Below are 18,712 nucleotides of genomic sequence, written 5' to 3'. Positions count from 1 at the left end.
ACCAGAATTTTCATTTCAGTGCACCACTAGAGCACATGAAAACTCAACCCTGATTGTTCTCCATGTTATGTTGTTACTTTTACTCTAAAAACCTCAATAAAGTTCTGAAAAAAAGAAAACTACCACCATACCAATACCGTTGGTCACAGGAGCATGCCTCTAAAAGTTGCCTGATAGGAGCTTCCCTTGATGTTCTAAATGCAAATGCTGAGTAATCCCTACAAGTACATGCGTCAGCCACACAAGCCGTTCAGAAGGTCCTATCCTCTATTGATACCCAAAATAGCTGCAACAACCTCTGCAGCATTTTATAAAGTAAGGCATAAAGGAGATATTTTGGTAATATTATCAAATGCACAAATAGATGAAATGTTAGGAATATAAAATTCTGTAGAAGAGAATTTACGGTCTAACGGGTAAAAGATATGACACAAGAGCCAAGGGGGATTTGGCATTAGTAGATGTGTTTCTGATAACAATGAATGTTAAGAAATGTCAGGAAACATCAGGTTAAGATTACTATTCAGGGAAATACATGTTTCTGAAATGGTGGCATTTGAGGGTGCGCATAAATACTTGGAGGATTGGTGAATGCCTGATGGCACAGGGAAGGCAGTGTCAGCTGGGGAGAAGTCCTGGAGGAATAAAAAAAGTTGTGATTTTGGAGGAAGAATAAAAAAACTTGTGAGTTGGGTAAAGGTTCAGATTGGGCATTTGTGTGAAGGCTAAAGAAGAATTTTAAGACGATGCCAGAATGTGGAGATCCCTAACGCAGAAAAGTTTGTGTCACTGTCTTCGACAGCACCAACATTGTTGCCTGAGTGCAAATTGTGCATGGTTTGTTGTGATTATTATTGTTCTAATGTGACAGATTATTATTATTACAGGTACTTATATAGTGCTTTCAATTTATGCAGTGCTTTACATATACAGTGAAGGAAATAAGTATTTGATCCCCTGCTGATTTTGAATGTTTACGCACTCACAAAGAAATGATCAGTGTAAAACTTGAATGGTAGGTATATTGTAACACTGAGAGACAGAATGGCAACAAAAAATTCAAAAGAAATGCATGTCTAACAAATGATGCACTGATTTCATGAGGAAGGTTCATGAGAGAAATAAGTATTTGATCCCTTTCACAAAACATGACTTAGTACTTGGTGGCAAATCCCTTGTTGGCAATCACAGAGGTCAGACGTTTCCTGTAGTTGGCCACCAGGTTTGCACACATCTCAGGAGGGATTTTGGCCCACTCCTCTTGGCAGATCCTCTCCAAGTCATTAAGGTTTGGAGGCTGACATTTGGCAACTCGAACTTTCAGCTCCCTCCACAGATTTCCAATCGGATTAAGGTCTGGAGACTGGCTAGGCCACTCCAGGACCTTAATGTGCTTCTTCTTGAGCCACTCCTTTGGTGCCTTGGCTGTGTGTTTTGGGTCATTGTCATGCTGGAACTCCCATCCACGACCCATTTTCAATGTCCTGGCTGAGGGAAGAAGGTTCTCACCCAAGATTTGATGGTACATTGCCCCGTCCATCGTGCCTTTGATGTGGTGCAGTTACTTATTTCCCTCATGAACATGCAAATCAGTGCATCATTTGTTAGACATGCATTTATTTTGATTTTTTTTGTTGCTATTCTGTCTCTCAGTGTTACAATACACCTACCATTCGATTTTTAGACTGATCATTTCTTTGTGAGTGGGCAAACATTCAAAATCAGCAAAGGATCAAATACCTATTTCCTTCACTGTATATTGTACATTCACATCAATCCCTAATCCTCAAGGGGTGTACAATCTAAGGTCCCTAACTCACATTCATACATACTAGGGCCAATTTAGACTGGAACCGATTAACCTACAAGCATGTCTTTGGAGTGTGGGAGGAAACTGGAGTACCCAGAGGAAACCCACGCTGGCACAGGGAGAACATGCAAACTCCAGGCAGGTGATGCCATGGTTGGGATTTGAACCAACAACCTTAGTACTGACAGGCAGAAGTGCTAACCATTTAGCCACTGTGCTGCCCCTATGATATGTATCATCATCCCACTGGCGCTAACGCTGTCATTTTTTTTTCAGGATTACGACGGAGAGCGACAGAGTTTGGGCAGCTCATCGAAAAGCTTTTGGGGCTCTGCTCTAAGTCTCAAAAGTCAGGACAACAATGCCAACTTGAAGAATAAAAGCAGCATAGATGGCTCTATACAAGATGGGCAATGTAAGATGATTCCTACATATTATCAAATGCCCAGAAGAGCATCACCGTATATTAAAATAAATTGAGGATTGGATGCGATTGGTTTAGATGAGTAAATTACACTTTTTTTTCACACATAGAGCTCTCAAGTATTTTTTATTTTAAAGAAATATTTTTTTCTAAGTAAGCCTGAGCTAGCACTGTTATTGAGTATCAGGAATTATAAGTTGTACATATTTCTGCACATAATAAATGGCATTGTAGCGTGCCTTCTAGCCTCCGAACCTGGGACAGTGACACAGGTAGTAGCACCACAACTACAACCAGTTCCCTGGTGCATGAGAGCTAGGGCTGGTTCCTACACCACTGCTGCAGCCTTTGTGATCTTAATGTAGAGCGGGGCAGATGTGCTGTTCAGGGAAGCTACAAAGCACATGTGGGGACCAGGGACGGACTGACAACTCATGGGGCCCCCGGGCAAGAGGGGATCATGGGGCCCCTGTGTCCTTGCCCAAACTCAAAAAAGCCTATGACGAAGGTACCAGGGGCATCTCATAGGGCCCCCTACTGACCCTGGGCCCTCGGGCAGCGCCCGAGTTTCCAAATGGTCAGTCCGCCCCTGGTGGGGACCATCCTCTGTAATTGCCGATCACAGCCACGGATGTCAGTCGCCGGGTCACAGCCGGTCGTTACCGGCTATGTCCCGGCAATCAGCGGCAATCGCTGACAGAGAGCACAGCTGCAGTGGCTGTGCTTTCTGTCAGTTCCCTGACAGCTCCAGGACACGCTGATCGGGACAGAAGAGTTTCTCCCGATCAGCGGTGTTCCCTGCAGCACACACCCCCGCCCCCTAGTAAAACACTCCCCTCACACAGTTAACCTTTTCACTTAATAATAAAGTTAACCCCTTCCTCGCCAGTGCCATTAGTACAGTGTCAGTGGTTTTTTTTTTGCACTGATCACTGTATTGGTGTCACTGGGGATGTCAGTGACCCCAAGTCAGTACCCCCCAATGTCAGAATGTCCGCCGCAGTCCCGCCATAAGTCGCTGATCGCCGCCATAAGTCGCTGATCGCCGCCATTATTAGTATAAAAAAAAACTAAAAATCCCAGTATCTTTCCCGCCATTTGTAAATGCTATAACTTTCACGTAAACCAATTAATTTACACGTATTGGGTTTTTTTTTTAGCAAAGACATGTCGCAGAATGCATTTTGCCAGGAATTTATGACTAAATTTGATTTTTAAATTTATTTTTACTGGACATGTTTTATAGCAAAAAGTCCAAAATATAGTTTTTTTTCCTCAAAATTGTCAGCCTTTTTTTTTTTATAGCGCAAAAAATAAAAACCGCACAGGCAATCAAATACCACCAAAAGAAAGCTCAATTTGTGGGAAAAAAAGGATGTAAATTTAATTTATGTACCATATTGCATGACCGCGCAATTGTCCCTTAAACTAGCGCAGCGCTGTATAGCAAAAAAATGGCGTAAATTGCAATATCTATACCATAGTTTGTAGACGCTATAACTGTCACACAAAGCAATCAATATACACTTATTGGGATTTTTTTTACCAAAAACATGGAGCAGAATACATTTTTGCCTAACTTTATAACCAACTTTGAGTTTACTATATATTTTTTATAGCTGAAAGTAAAAAATATCATTTTTCTTCAAAACTTTTCGCCTTTTTTTGTTTATAGCGTGAAAAATAAAAAGCGCACAGGTGATCAAATACCACAAAAAGAAAGCTCTATTTGTGTGAAAAAAAGGACGTAAATTTTGTTTGGGTGCAGCATTGCATGACCGCGCAATTATCAGTTGAATTAGTGCAGCGCCGAGTAGCAAAAAGAGGCCTGGTCATTAAGGGGGGTAAATCCTCTGGAGGTCAAGTGGTTAAACAAGTTTCAAGTAGACATGGAGCTACTGAGTGACTGAAATAATATAACCCATTTAAGTCACTTAGTAGCTCCAAGTGGTGTCTTTTCCCACAATTTTCTTTTTTACCTTTGTGAACATGTGCTATATGTGCTGACACACACTTGTATTTTAGGTTTAGCACTGGGTCCAACCAATAGTTAGGTTCCAACTGCCTTTTTCCCTATTAAGTTGCTAGTAGGCCTCAGTTAGTACATTTCAGTACTGCTTGAAGCTTTTTGAAAGCCTACTGAAGCCAGTTTGCTTAAAGATCCAGTCAACACTTCTTTTATGATCCATGATAAACATTCCCAAACTGGAACTGTAAAGGGCTTTAAAGGCTTCAACAAGGCTGCTCAAAAATTTCCAAAGACTTTGCCAATGCTTTGCAATAGCTCATTGTAAGCACTACTCTCATACATACTGAAATCAAATTGTAATCAAGGCCTTAAAAAAACCCTGAAATTTCTGTATTTAGCTGATTAATCCATCAGATTATAGGACCAATAGGGAGATTCGGGAGGGGTGGTGCCAAGCACAACTTTTGCAAGAAAACTCATATTTAGTGGTCTGTAAATCATTTTGACGTGGTTTTTGCTGAAGACCTCTGTCTTTGCACTTTTTCCTCATATGCTCAGTCTAAATTGTCCAGGTTTGTGACAGATTTACCTTGATGTAAATAACTGGGTTATTAATATTTTAAAATAACTCACTGCATGTCTAGTAGACTGGGTCAGTCTGATTCAAAACAGTAGGCTTTCTGCCAGGGGCGGACTGACCATTTGGAAACTCGGCACTGCCGAGGGCCCGGGGTCAGTAGGGGGCCCCATGAGATACCCCTGGTACCTTTTTCATAGGCTTTTTTGAGTTTGGGCATGGACACAGGGGCCCCATGATCCCCTATTGCCCAGGGGCCCCATGAGTTGTCAGTCCGCCTCTGCTTTCTGCCCATTCAACTGATATTTATTTGCTGCTCTTCTGCATTGCTTCTCTGGAGCCCTTGCTAAATACTGGGTATGGAGGATGGCAGGATAAAGTGCTTAGGCCTGAGACACTTGGCTGTCCTATTAATTAATGTAATATGTATGGAAAAAAAAAAAAAAAAAATATATATATATATATATATATATGGAGCTTTTCTTTAAAAACATTGTGATTTTTGTTTCAGTAATTCCCTATCACATCACCGTCACCACAGGCCAGGAGCGTGATGGTGGCACTGAAGCCCGAGCCTACATTATCATTATGGGCCCTCAGAAGATAAAGACAGATCGGCTCTGGCTGGACCTTCCCAAGGGAAAGAAAGGCTTTGCCCCGGGGTCCGTTGAGAAGTTCTCAGTTGTAGGTTTAGATGTGGGAGAGATTAAGAGGATGGAGGTGAGAGATCCTGATTACTATTATTCTTTCCTTCCTTTAACTGTTCCTAAATGAGAGCAACATCTTATGGGCCTAAGGTATACTTCAGCCAGAACTGAAAACTAACCCTTAAGATGCACAACCTACCTGCTCTGTACTTTAGTTATTGAGTCATACATTGCTATAATTAGGGCCGGTGCTAGACTATTTTGTGCCCTAGGCAAGACCAGCTACTTGCCCCCCCCCCCCCCCCCCCGCCAAAAAAAAAAAAATTAAAAACAGTAGAAAATATTAAATCAACAAAACATGAAACTGCTAAATTTCTTTAAATTTGCAAAAATACGTGCCATAAGATGCCACCAGCATCAACATCAAAGACAAAATCAGTGTCACGGATGGACTATATCTGTGGCTGGCAGTGGCAGGGTGACAGTTGCAGTGAGTGGAGGGTGATGGATCCACACTCTGACAGATCCCAGGCTGGGATTCCCCAGGCAATGGGGGAGGTAAAACACTGCAGCAGCAGGCATCCCAGCCCACAAACACACACACACACATCACCTACACTGAGCGATCCCACACAGTGACAGATCCAACACAAAACACCACCACCAACACTGACACAGATCAGCAAGCACTAGAAGAGCAGGCTGTGGGATGGTGATGATGTCATCACTCACTGACACATTGTGATGGCTGGCCCACCGGCCAGCTGGGGCATACTCACACAGACACAAGATATCAGAGTTGAACATTACCTTCCTCTGCAAGCGCAGCTTCACCTGTGCTGATGAATAGGAAGAGAAGGGCTGAAACTCCACAGTGATCAGCAGCCGCCAGCTAGCTTGCAGTAAGGGACTGAGTCTGAGAGGAACACTGGAAGGAACGGCAGCTCATATGCTACACTGGACCCAGACACCCAGCATCTTCCTCTGTCCTTTCTTCCGCCCCTCTGCCGCCCCTCCCCTCAGCTGAAGGTTCATTAATTACATGGCGGTGTCCCACACAGAGAGAGTGCCAGCCTTTGTTGTGCCCAGGCGCCCCTAGATGGCAGTGCACCCTAGACAGCTGCCTAGTCTGCCTAGTGGAAGCATCAGCCCTGGCTGTAATGCACTAATGATTCCATCTTTTGGTGGTCTTGGAACCCCAGCTGATGCTGGAACACATTCTTCGCTGCCCCACCCATCAAAAATGCCTGAAAATGGGCAAAAAATTTGACTACTCAGGTGTTTCTTACAGTATACTCCTAATGACTCTGCAACTTAAATTAAGTGTCTTTCTTTAAAGCAACAATGGCACATAACTGAAATATCTCTTCTTTGTTATGTTTTAAATTACCTGTCTAGTCACCAGTGCTTTGTGTCTTTAAATTTTCCAAGAACTGCAGTGCCCAGAGAATTCTTATCACCTAACTCACTTCAAGAAGTGTCGGATTTTTGGTCAGTGATGTGATTATTTCCATCACCCCTTCGTTACTGCTATCCTGCAGTGATCTAAAAGCCTTTGGAACCACAATGTGCCCCAAATTTTAAAATATAAACAATAACCCATAGGTTTAAAAGTGTCTTTCATATCCTCAGAACACAGCAAGATTTTGCAATAAAACTTCACTTTTCTTCACAGCTCGGCCATGACGGGGCTACTCCAGAAAGCTGCTGGCTGGTGGAAGAAATTCAACTCAATGTGCCTACCAAAGGAGTCATGTACACCTTTGCTTGTAAATGTTGGTTTGCCAAAGACAGAGGAGACGGTCTCAGTGCCCGCACCTTCAATATGTTGGATGCAACCGCCATCACCATTGGCCAAAAGGTACCAAGTACAGGCAGTCCCGAACAAGATAGGTTCTGTAGGTTTGTTCTTAAGTTGAATTCATATGCAAGTGGGAACAGGTACATTTTTAAGTGTAACTCCACCCAAAAAATTATTTTTAAGTTTTGAATAGCATAAAGAAGGGTTAACTGGCCATGCAGTGAAATGGGATTGCTGACAGGTCTTCCGGACAGTAGGTGGCAGCATGCAGGGAGCAGCAAGATGGCTGTCTGGCAGTTTTGTGGGACCAGCGTGACAATATGCTGCCTCCGTTCTTAAGTATGAGCGGTATGTAAGTCGGATGTTTGTAACTCAGAGATTGCCTGTAACCACACAAGCTATAATTGCCTTTCTCATTCGTGATTTTTCCATATTTATTATAGAAGACCTGAATGTACATGGCCCTTTACTGAATGACTTTCCTAAAGTCAAAACATTTCAATGTACTGACATACCGTACCTATATTATATATGAGATGATGTACTGGCTGCTGTAATAGCATATTTGGATTAATTAAAAAGTTGGGTGCCCATATAATTGCACTTCCAAACATGAGAGGGTTTTGGCGCTTGCAGCTTATCATTATGGTCTGAATCAAATTACCTGTACAATTTTCAAACAGTGCAAACAGCATGGTCTAACATCAGAATGTACTGCCTACAAGTAATAAACTGTAGACAACCAGTAATGCTAATATAATTTCCTACGTAAAAAAGGAAACTCTACATAAAGTGACAGTGTGTACCTTGTATCATAGTGGAGGACAGGGGCGGACTGACCATTCGAGCACTCGGGCACCGCCCGAGGGCCCGGGGTCAGTAGGGGGCCCATGAAATTTCCCTGGTACCTTTTTATAGGCTATTTTGGGTGATTTTGAGTGTGGGCAAGGACACAGGGGCCCCATGATCCCTTATTGCCGGGGGGCCCCATGAGTTGTCAGTCCACCCCTGGTGGAGGAGGAAGCAGTACTGGATCAATAAACTGTTAATAAGGTTACAGTGTGTGCCTTATGAGATAGTGGAGAAGGAAGTAGTGTCAGATGCTGGAGGTGGAAGCAAATTACATCACCGATCTTGTCTCTAAATATCACCCAAACCGTACTCTCCGCTCCTCGCAAGACCTCCCGCTCTCTAGCTCCCTGGTCTCCTCCTCCCATGCTTGTCTCCAGGACTTCTCCAGAGCTTCCCCCATCCTCTGAAACTCTCTACCCCATTTTATCAGACTATCACCTACTCTGCTCACTTTTAGCCGATCTCTGAAAACCTATCTCTTCAGGGAAGCCTATCCTGCCCTCAGCTAATACTGGAATCTTCTACTCTTCCAACCAGTCCATCCCCCACAGTTACTACCTTTTGTACCACTAGCCCCTCCCCCCTAGATTGTAAGCTCCAAGGATCAGGCCCTCAAATCCCTCTTGTATTGTTACTGTATTGTTGCTGTATTGTCTCCCATTATATTGTAAAGCGCTGAGCGAACTGTTGGCGCCATAAATCCTGTATAATAATAATAATAATAATAGTAATAGTGGACCAGTAAGTTTTATATATGCGGTATTCTCCCCGTTCACACATTCAAATTGATAATGTTCTAATGCAGTGTTTCTCAACCTTTTTTCAGTCAAGGCACCCTTTAAAATTATGGGCAGTCTTGAGGCACCCTATAAAATTGACAGTCTTGAGGCACCCTATTCTAAAATGGGGTGCCTCAAGACTGATCATCGTTTTAAAAGGGCACCCCATTCTAAAATGTTAAAAACTATTCTAATACTTTTATACAACGCAGCACCATCCACACATGTAGGACACCCAACATTAGAGGTGATTTATTCTTCCAAAGCAAATACACTTTTGCACACTGGTACTGACTAGTATTCCATTGTTTCTCCTCTCCCTCAGTTTTTCCTCCATCACTGATCTAATGTGACCCCAGCACTGATGGAAGGGGCAGGGGAGGGTCAAACTAGGATGGTGTGCAGGCAACTGATATCCTTCTTATCAACTGATGATGTCATTGCTTGTCAGGACAAGGCGGCTAGAAGGTCGTAATGGAGCACAATGAAAACCTGTGGCTTTGTGTAACTAAAAGGCAGGCTTGTTTCACCCGATGGCTTGTATACAAGTTTTGAGCAATTTTTAGACATTTTACCAAGGCACCCTTGAAGAAACCTCAAGGCACCACAGGGTGCCTGGGCACCCTGGTTGAGAAAGGCTGTTCTAATGGACGAAACACATCAGAGAGGAGTGTGAAGTGCTGACGTCACGCTGCTGCACGATCCTGTGTCGGCAGGGGCTTTATATGTAAGCCCCTGCCGACACGGGATCATGCAGCAGCGTGACGTCAGCGGCTTTATATGTAAGCAGCCTTTTATGTTTGTTTAAATATGTTTTTATATCCAATATTTTAATAAATACTATACCAATGGAGATCTGTTTTGCTCCTGCGGAGCTTTATTTATCACAGTCCGGTTCCTGCTGAGAGGCGTTTGTTGATGCAGTTGCTTGGATGCCATTGCATATACATTGGTGGCTGTGGATACAATATATGAGCGTATATGCTGTTGTAATGGCAGCCATAGTTTCCTGTGAGTTTTAAATTCACAGGGAGACGGTGGTGAACCTCTGAGCACAATAATTGAAGAGTGACCACATGGTGGTGGAATCATTATTTCAGGATTTTTACTAGGTCTTTTATCACTATAACATTTCAATATTTTATGTGGAGTTTATATGACATTGATCTTATCACTGTTAATATACTGTGGGTGTTTTTTTATCACAGTTTTGTTATTACACAATTAATTTGGTGGTGCTGCACTTTTTGATGTTATATATTTATGTAGGTTTGTTATACTACGTATTGGTGAGAGCAGCCACTCATTTGAAGACACAGCGCAGATATATTTTTGATTTGACACATTCGAATTGCAGAGCATGTCACCTGAGAACATTTTGACTTTGCAGTATTTGCACAAAACAAATTTATATGCAAGTAACACTATACTAGGTGTAATCCTGGACTCCCTTCTGTCCTTTCAGCCCCAAATCCAATCGCTGTCCAAATCTTGTAGACTTCACCTCCACAACATCTCCAAGATACGCCCGTCCCTGACCTCAGAAACCACTAAGCAACTTATTCACTCCCTGGTTATCTCTCGCCTTGACTATTGTAACTCCCTCCTCATTGGCCGACCTCATCGCAGGCTATCCCCTCTTCAGTCCATCATGAATGCTGCTGCCAGACTCATCCACCTTACTAACCAATCTATATCTGCCACCCCTCTCTGCCAATCCCTCCACTGGCCTCCACTCAGTGTCCTCCACCCCTCTCTGCCAATCCCTCCATTGGTCTCCACTCAGTGTCCTCCACCCCTCTCTGCCAATCCCTCCACTGGCCTCCACTCAGTGTCCTCCACCCCTCTCTGCCAATCCCTCCACTGGTCTCCACTCAGTGTCCTCCACCCCTCTCTGCCAATCCCTCCACTGGCCTCCACTCAGTGTCCTCCACCCTCTCTGCCAATCCCTCCAATGGTTTTCCATTGCCCAATGGATAAAATTCAAAACATTAAAATATATAAAGCCATTATAACTGCCCCAAATTACATCACCAATCTTGTCTTTAAATATCACCCAAACCGTCCTCTCGGCTCCTCCCATGACCTCCTGCTCTCTAGCTCCCTTGTCTCCTCCTTCCATGCTCTTTTCCAGTACTCCTCCAAAGCCTCCCCCATTCTCTGGAACTCTCTACTCCAATTTATCAGACTATCGCCGACTCTACTCACTTTTAAGCGATCTCTGAAAACCTCTCTCTTCAGGGAAGCCTATCCTGCCTTCAGCTAATAATGGAATCTTCTATTCCTCCTACCAGTCCATCCCACACAGTTATTACTTTTGTTCCACCAGCCCCTCCCTCTTAGATTGTAAGCTCCCAGGATCAGGGCCCCCCTAACCCTCTTGTATTGAACTGTATTGTTACTGTATTGTCTCCCGTTATATTGTAAAGCACTGAAACTGTTGGCATTATATAAATCATGTATAATAATAACACTGGAAGTGAATTTATCCTTACATGGAAGTGTTGTCTTCTGAATCTTCCAGGTTCTCCATGAAGTCACAGTGGTCACTGGTGACATTCCCAATGGAGGTACCGATGCCAATATTTACATGATATGTTATGGGGCCAGTGGGAGCACCGACGACATGCTGTTGCCAAAATGTGGAGACAGGTAAAATTCTTAACTTCATTTCAACAATGCCGCTAAAGAACCCAGAAATTAACAAATATGTGTCCAGTTTCATCTGTAGATTGTAAAACTCAGAAAATAATTGAACAAACTTTCTGTAACCAGCCAGGTTCCAGCAAATATAGTTCTTATTTTATGTAAGTTGGGTTTCCTAACACGGTTGGCACAGTTCATTCCTTGCTGGATTGGTATCATATAGCAATATCTCTCAGCATGTCACTGTTGAAGCAGCTGCAGGCTGAGGAGCTACAAAGAAGACAAGACTATTGGGAAGGGGGATCGTGTCTTTGTTTTTTGTCTGCTGCTACAGAATGATATGCTTGTGACTTTTCCTGGCTCAGCTGCCCACCCAAGTTTTTTTGGTGCCTGGGAAGTGTCAGACAGGATGCGGTTTGTATCCATCAAGGCTGTTGGATTACCCCCAGTGCTTCTGGAAGTAATGCAGAGCTGATGAAGGTAGGCCAGGAAGAATAACTGTGCTAATGATGAAGAAACGGTAACAGAACTGGTCAGACATGTCCTATCTCCTTCCTTGCAGTACAAGTTTGTCGACACTTGTGCTGAGGGGTGTGGCAGTTACTCAGCTATGTCAGCACAGAGCACTGCAGTGTGGGGGCAAGAAGAATTCAATGACCTTCAGGAGGCATTTTCAAAAAAAATAATTTCTAGACCATTATTATACTGTAGGTATAGGTACTTGTATAGCGCGTCGTTTTATGTAGCACTTTACATATACGCTCACCGGCCACTTTATTAGGTACACTTTGATAGTTCCAAGAAAATATCCCCCAGACCAATGCACCACCACCAGCAACCTGAACCGTTGATACAAGGCAGGATGGATCCATGCTTTCATGTTGTTTACGCCAAAATCTGACCCTACCATGTGAATGTCGCAGCAACCAGCCTGCCCATTCTCCTCTGACCTCAACAAGGCATTTTCGTCGACACAACTGCCACTCACTGGATATTTTCCAAGTTAAAAACCCAGTAGATCAGCAGTTTTTTAAATACTCAGACCAGCCCTTCTGGCACCAACAACCATGCCACATTCAAAGTCACCTAAATCTCCTTTCTTCCCCATTTTGATGTTCGGTTTGAATTTCAGAAAGTTGTCTTCACCATGTCTAGATGTCTAAATGCATTGAGTTGCTGCCATGTGATTGGCTGATTAACAATTGGTGTTACCAAGCAATTGAACAGGTTCACCTAATAAAGTGGCCGGTGAGTAGATATTTCATATTTCATCTAAGAGATTCAGTAGCCCAAGTGAGTAGATATTGTACATTCACATCAGTCCCTGCCCTCAATAACCTCACCATGTAAAGTCCCTAATGCAGGCCATAGATGGGGAGAAAACTGGCTGATTTTTCTTTAAAAAACCAAAAAACCGGTTGTTCAATCGGCCGAGGTTACCAGGAACGGTAAAAAAAAAATCGGCCGATTTTCATCCCGTCTACAGCCGGCAAAAAGTGTCTCTGCAGAGAGCTCCGCTATTTCTTTGACAGTTCTTTGACATTTATAGCGGCTGCATCATTGTATCTATTTGTATCCATTTCGGATACAGATGTTTTTATTCGGAAACAGATACATTGTTGCAGCTGCTATAAATGTCAAGGAACTGTCAAAGAAATAGCGGAGCTCTCTGCAGTGACACTTTTTGCTGGACTGGAATTCTTCTTCTTCTTCATCCTCTTCTTCATCCTCTTTTTCTTCTTCATCCTCTTTTTCTTCTTCATCCTCTTCTTCTTCTTCATCTTCTTCTTCTTCCTCTTCTTCCTCTTCTTCTTCATTCTCTTCTTCTTCTTCATCCTCTTCTTCTTCTTCTTCATCCTCTTCTTCTTCTTTCTTCTTTTTGTCTTCCTCTTGCAGGTCACTGCTCAAGCGCAGATTTTTTATTGGTAAAAAGATCGGCCGATTTGCCCATAATTGCTGCGAAAATCGTCCAATCGGCAAAATCGGCCGATCTTTTTCCAACTTTACCGATAAAAAAAATCTGCCAAAATACCGAAAAACGGCCAACCTATTAACCCACTAACGATCCGAAAATTGGCCGATTTTATTTTCGGCCGAAAAATCGGCCCATTTTCGACCCATCTATGGCCTGCATAACTCACATTCATACATACACATACTGGGGTCAATTTGGACAGGAGCCAATTTACCTACCAGCATGTCTTTAGAGTGTGGGAAGAAACTGGAGTACCCGAAGGAAACCCATGCAGGCACTGATGACCCTAGTGCTGCTAGGGTTGGGCGTAGGTACAGAATTGTAATGAGCGACTGGTCTTGAGCCTCCTTTTTTCCCCTTCTCGCAAGGAACTCTCAGATTAAGATGGCAAGCATAGTGCCAGTAGAGCTCCCAGTGTTGCCCATCTCTCTGCTGGGTAAGGAATTACAGGAGCCTGGTATAAAGATAGATTCTGGTACTTAGAGATGAATTCTAGGCATAGTATAGTGTTACATAGTTACATTGGTCCAGCTTGTGCTCACATTGCTTCAGGCCAGAGACTCAGCATGGGCCCCGAAAGCAAGGGGAGATCACTACAGTATTGGTGTATACTTCAGAGATTTACAGCTTCCAGGGCATCAGCCAAGTATTGTATATACATAGTTACATTGGTCCAAGCTAGACAAATTTAACTATCTAAAAATATAGCATGGCTGGAGTTTTTCTATAATATAGTTCCAGCAGGAATACACTTAATAATTTTTGTAGAATCTATAACTGTAGAAAATAGATTCTTAATGTTATGTGTATACAGGAGATACAAGAATTATGAAAGCTGCCGATGGTTTTTCCATGCCGCAGGTTGGCTGAGTTCTTGTCCCCGGTCCATGGGGCACTAGATAATGAAGTCTAGATCAAAATGAAATTCTCAGAGCCAGAACTTCTAAAGACCAGATCAGTAAAGGCAAATCACAAGCTTTTTTTCTGGCTTACTATATGTCATAAAAAATATTTTTCATCAATTAAATTTCCAGTAAAAAAGACAAATTGCAAAATGGAGCAAAGCACAAACTCTCTGTTTTAATATTTTCTAGGGACATGATAGATAATGATCAAGTGTACAACCTGGCAGCCTAGCCTAGATGTTCCTTAAACATCTCTGTCCATGTCACTTTCAGGTTTGAGAGAGGTCAAAGAGACACATTTGTGATGGAAATTGCTGATATTGCACCTTTCAAGAAGATGAGGGTCTGGATAGATGGGAAAGGAAGTCGTCCTGAGTGGTTTCTTGAAAAGGTAACACATAGGTGTTTTTATGCTTCTTGCATTTCCCTCTACCAACCTCTGCAACTGCTAATACTTTCCTTCCATTTACTTCTCTGGGAGTAGGACGCCTTGTGTAAGGTCCAAGTGGATCCCAATCAAAGATTACTCAGGGACTTTTCCTGACCCCCCATGTGACAGCGCTGGTGCCCAAACAGTCAATTGGCAAGCACAGAGACTGTCACGTGGGAGCAAGAGGTGAGTACATGCTTCCTCATACCTACAGTAAAAGTACTGCAGAAGGAAGCATGTAGGGTGGGAGCAGGGAAGTGGAGATTTCCCCTCATTTGCTGCCTATATTCTAACCTTTCCCCATTCTGTTCAAAACTTAAAAAGGACATCTAAACCCAAAAGCAGAAAATGTAATATAAACAATGTGGTTACTCTATGAATAGAACTATGCTCTTTTGGATAGGTGGTGAAAATTAGAAACACAATAGGCTGCTGTCTTAATTTATGATATAAAATAAAGATATCTTAAGATATAAGATGTATAGTAAGAGTATATAGCATTAAGCAATTTCTCACAAGACAGCGGTCTCATACCTAAGCCTAAATAAATACAACAATCAATAAAACACGTTAAAAAAGTTGGACCATCAATATTCAAAAATCTTCTTATGTTATCCACCACCAGGTGAGTAAAGGTGCACAAAAAGAATTCCACCAATAAATGTCCTCCCACACATATAGGTAAAAGTCCTTTAGGGTAGACTTCAATTTCAGGTATTCCACTTAAATCACCAAAGTGTCATCTGTGAGCTACTCTTCCCTCCAGACACCCTACTGACCAAAAATAGTAAATTGTTTGGCATGGACACATAATTTCCCAATGGCCATGTGATCCTTGGTATTATATCTGCTCAATGATTTGATCCAGTCACTAAAACTCACAAGGCGGAAAGACAAACGAGCCACATAGCGTAATCCTGTTTCATGGACACATAATTGCCCAATGGTCACGGGATCCTTGGTATGACATCCGCTCAATTATTTGATCCGGTCACTAAAACTCCAAGGGGGAAAGACAAATGAGCCACATAGCGTAATCCTGTTTCAGGATCACCAAATTAAATCACCAAAACCCCCATTAAAATGTACTTACAAGTGTATATAAGATTGCCCTTTTCACATACATAAATCATCCAAAAAACAACATTAAACCGCATGGTGGATATGATTGGCATCTCACCGCACTTCTGTGTGCAGCCTGCTGCATCACCTCTGGCTAACGGACCGTCGTCACTTCCAGATACTGATGTTACGTATGGTCATACACTGTGTCAGGAATGGATTCACCACTGGTGGTGGGACTCACCTGCTGTGTGGGCTGCAGTACCAGGGTTGCTCTCAGCAACCAGAAGCTCACTCCTGCAATCAGCCATCACCTGAGGCTGATTGCAGGAGGTGTATTTAAGGAATGACCAGACCTGCAGTCAGTGCCTTGGTGTATTGTTTCCCATGAGCCCCTGTACTTGGTATCCTGTGCTCCTGCCTATCTGCCTAGTTGCTGACCCTGCTTTGATCCTGACCTCTGCTGACCGTCTCCTGTTTAACCCCTGGCTTGCCTTACCATCCTTCTGCCTGATCCTCTGTACCGCGCTGCCCGTGAGTTACTGAACCCGGCTTGTGACCCTGACTATTCTCTGCCTGCTCCTCCGGTACCTCGCTGCCTGCACGTTTCTGACCTGGCCTGCCTGACTACGCCTGACGCTACCTAGACGATCCATCCATTCATTCCGCATGGATCTGTCCCTGTTACCAGGTCTGCCAGCCTCTTCACGTCAGGCTCCTTTCCCCACACACCTCTGATGATGCCATTTACCATTGCCGGACGTACTCAGGGGTCGCGACCTGGTCTCAGTCTGCTCCAAGTCCATCCCCACCATCAGGGGCCCTGGTGAATAAGCAGATTGGGACTTAGACCCCGCGCCCTGTACAGTACCTAACGGCCTGCCTGACCATTCCACCTCTCCAGCCCTGACTATGCCTGTGTTCCCACACATTTCTGGTCATACCCAGATCCCTAACACACTGACGCGTTTCGTTATCAAGACTTCCTCTGAGGAAGTCTCACGGATGACACTGCGGTGATTTAAGTGGGATACCTGAAGTTGAAGTCTACTGTAGAGGACTTTTACTTTCATGTGTGGGAGGACACTTAACGGTGGACTTCTTTTTGTGCGCCGTTACTCACCTGATGGTAGATAACATAGGAAGATTTTTGAATATTGATGGTACAACTTTTTTAGTTTGTTTTATATTGCTTGTTGTATGTATTTAGTCTTAGTCTTTAGTCTTAGTCCCTTAAATGTGGTGGCTGTATTATTTTCATTTTTCAGCCTTAGAACATTTATAGTAAGTACCAGAAAAAAACTGATGTTGCAAAAAAATCAGTGTAATTTCCTGTGGCCTGAACTGAAAGCACAGTCTTATCTATCTTGCATGCTATATTCTGAAAACTTCTTGCTGACCTTCCCCCAAGTAATAAAGATGAAGAGAAAAAGACCTACTGTATTAGTAGTTAAAATAATAGGAGCAACCTGAGTGACAGCTATAGGTTTCTCCATAGTGAATGAGCGTTGTCACCTTTGGATGGGAAGTGTGGTGTTGTTAGGGATCCGGGTGTGACCAGAAATGTGTGGACTGACACAGGAAAGTAGCAGGCTTCAGGAACACAGGCGTAGTCAGGGCTGGAGAGGTGGAATGGTCAGGCGGGCCGTAAGGTACAGTCAGGCACCGCCCGGCGGGATCTCTAGTGACCCACAGAACAAGATTCCCCAGGGCGCGGAGTCTAAGCCCCAGTCTGCCTTTTCACCAGAGCCCCTGATGGTGGGGATGGACTTGGCGCAGGACTGAGACCAGGTCGCGGCCCCTGAGTGCACCCAACTGTGGTAGAGGGGTCCGCCGAGGGTATGTACCGGGGGAAAGCCTGATGTGAAGGGGCTGGCAAGTTTAGACAGTAGTGACTGGATCCGTGCGGGATGGATGGATTGACTGGGTAGCGTCAGGCGTAGTCAGGCAGGCCAGGTCAGCAACGTGCGGGCAGTGAGGTACCGGAGGAGCAGGCAGAGAATAGTCAGGGTCACAAGCCGGGTTCAGTAACTCACGGGCAGCGCGCTACAGAGGATCAGGCAGAAGGATGGTCAGGCAAGCAGGGTTTCAACAGGAGACGGTCAGCAGAGGTCAGGATCAAAGCAGGGTCAGCAACTAGGCAGATAGGCAGGAACACAGGATACCAGGTACAGGGGCTCATGGGAAACAATACACCAAGGCCCTGATCACAGGCCTGGTCCTGCTTAAATACACCTCCTGCAATCAGCTTCAGCTGATGGCTGACTGCAGGAGTGAGCTTCTGGTTGCTGAGAGCACCCGCTGGCCAGCCCTGGTACTGCAGCCCACATGGCAGGTGAGTCCCACCACCAGTGGTGAATCCATTCCTGACAGAATTACCAGAATTAGTGTAAAAAAGACTAAAAAAAAACAAATGCAGCCACCATATCGAAGGACTGGAAAGATCAAAATACTAATATTCTTTTCTGGGTTCAGATACACTGAACCTCTGCTTCATGGGTTGTGGTCTTGCTGGAAACCATGTGCATGTGTTTTGGGCTTGTCCTAGTCTCTCCTTGATCTGGAATAGAATCTCGGTGTTGGCTTCTGCCCTGGCGGAAGTCTATACAAATTTATACAAATTTGTTTATTGGGAGCTCCTATTCCTGGTGTTCCTGTCAACGAGATGAGGCTAATCCACACGATTTGTGTCTCATCCTTATGGGCTATTGCCCTTCACTGGAAGTCACCGACTGTTCCTTTGGCCTCTGTTTTTTGGAGAGTTGACATGGTTATGCCCATGGAACGTATCCACTATACACTGCTAGATGCACTTGTTCAACAGAAAATGGGATG

General features: G+C 43.8%; 1 protein-coding gene across 1 annotated transcript in view; it reads left to right on the top strand.

The window, feature by feature from the left end:
- LOXHD1 (lipoxygenase homology PLAT domains 1) overlaps positions 1-18,712 on the top strand; it is a 296,932-nt gene that overhangs the window by 226,098 nt on the left and 52,122 nt on the right. Inside the window, exons 31-35 of the mRNA XM_089662524.1 lie at positions 2,087-2,225; positions 5,292-5,500; positions 7,103-7,288; positions 11,384-11,511; positions 14,659-14,776. Coding sequence (XP_089518650.1) covers positions 2,087-2,225; positions 5,292-5,500; positions 7,103-7,288; positions 11,384-11,511; positions 14,659-14,776 — 780 coding nt within the window. The remainder of the gene's footprint in view (positions 1-2,086; positions 2,226-5,291; positions 5,501-7,102; positions 7,289-11,383; positions 11,512-14,658; positions 14,777-18,712) is intronic.

The sequence above is a fragment of the Staurois parvus genome, unplaced genomic scaffold (assembly GCF_062004578.1).
Source record: "Staurois parvus isolate SC_StPar_1 unplaced genomic scaffold, SC_StPar_1.0 ptg001489l, whole genome shotgun sequence".
Taxonomy (NCBI): domain Eukaryota; kingdom Metazoa; phylum Chordata; class Amphibia; order Anura; family Ranidae; genus Staurois; species Staurois parvus.
Note: the sequence above shows the minus strand (reverse complement) of the source record. Positions and strands in the feature narration are given on the sequence as shown.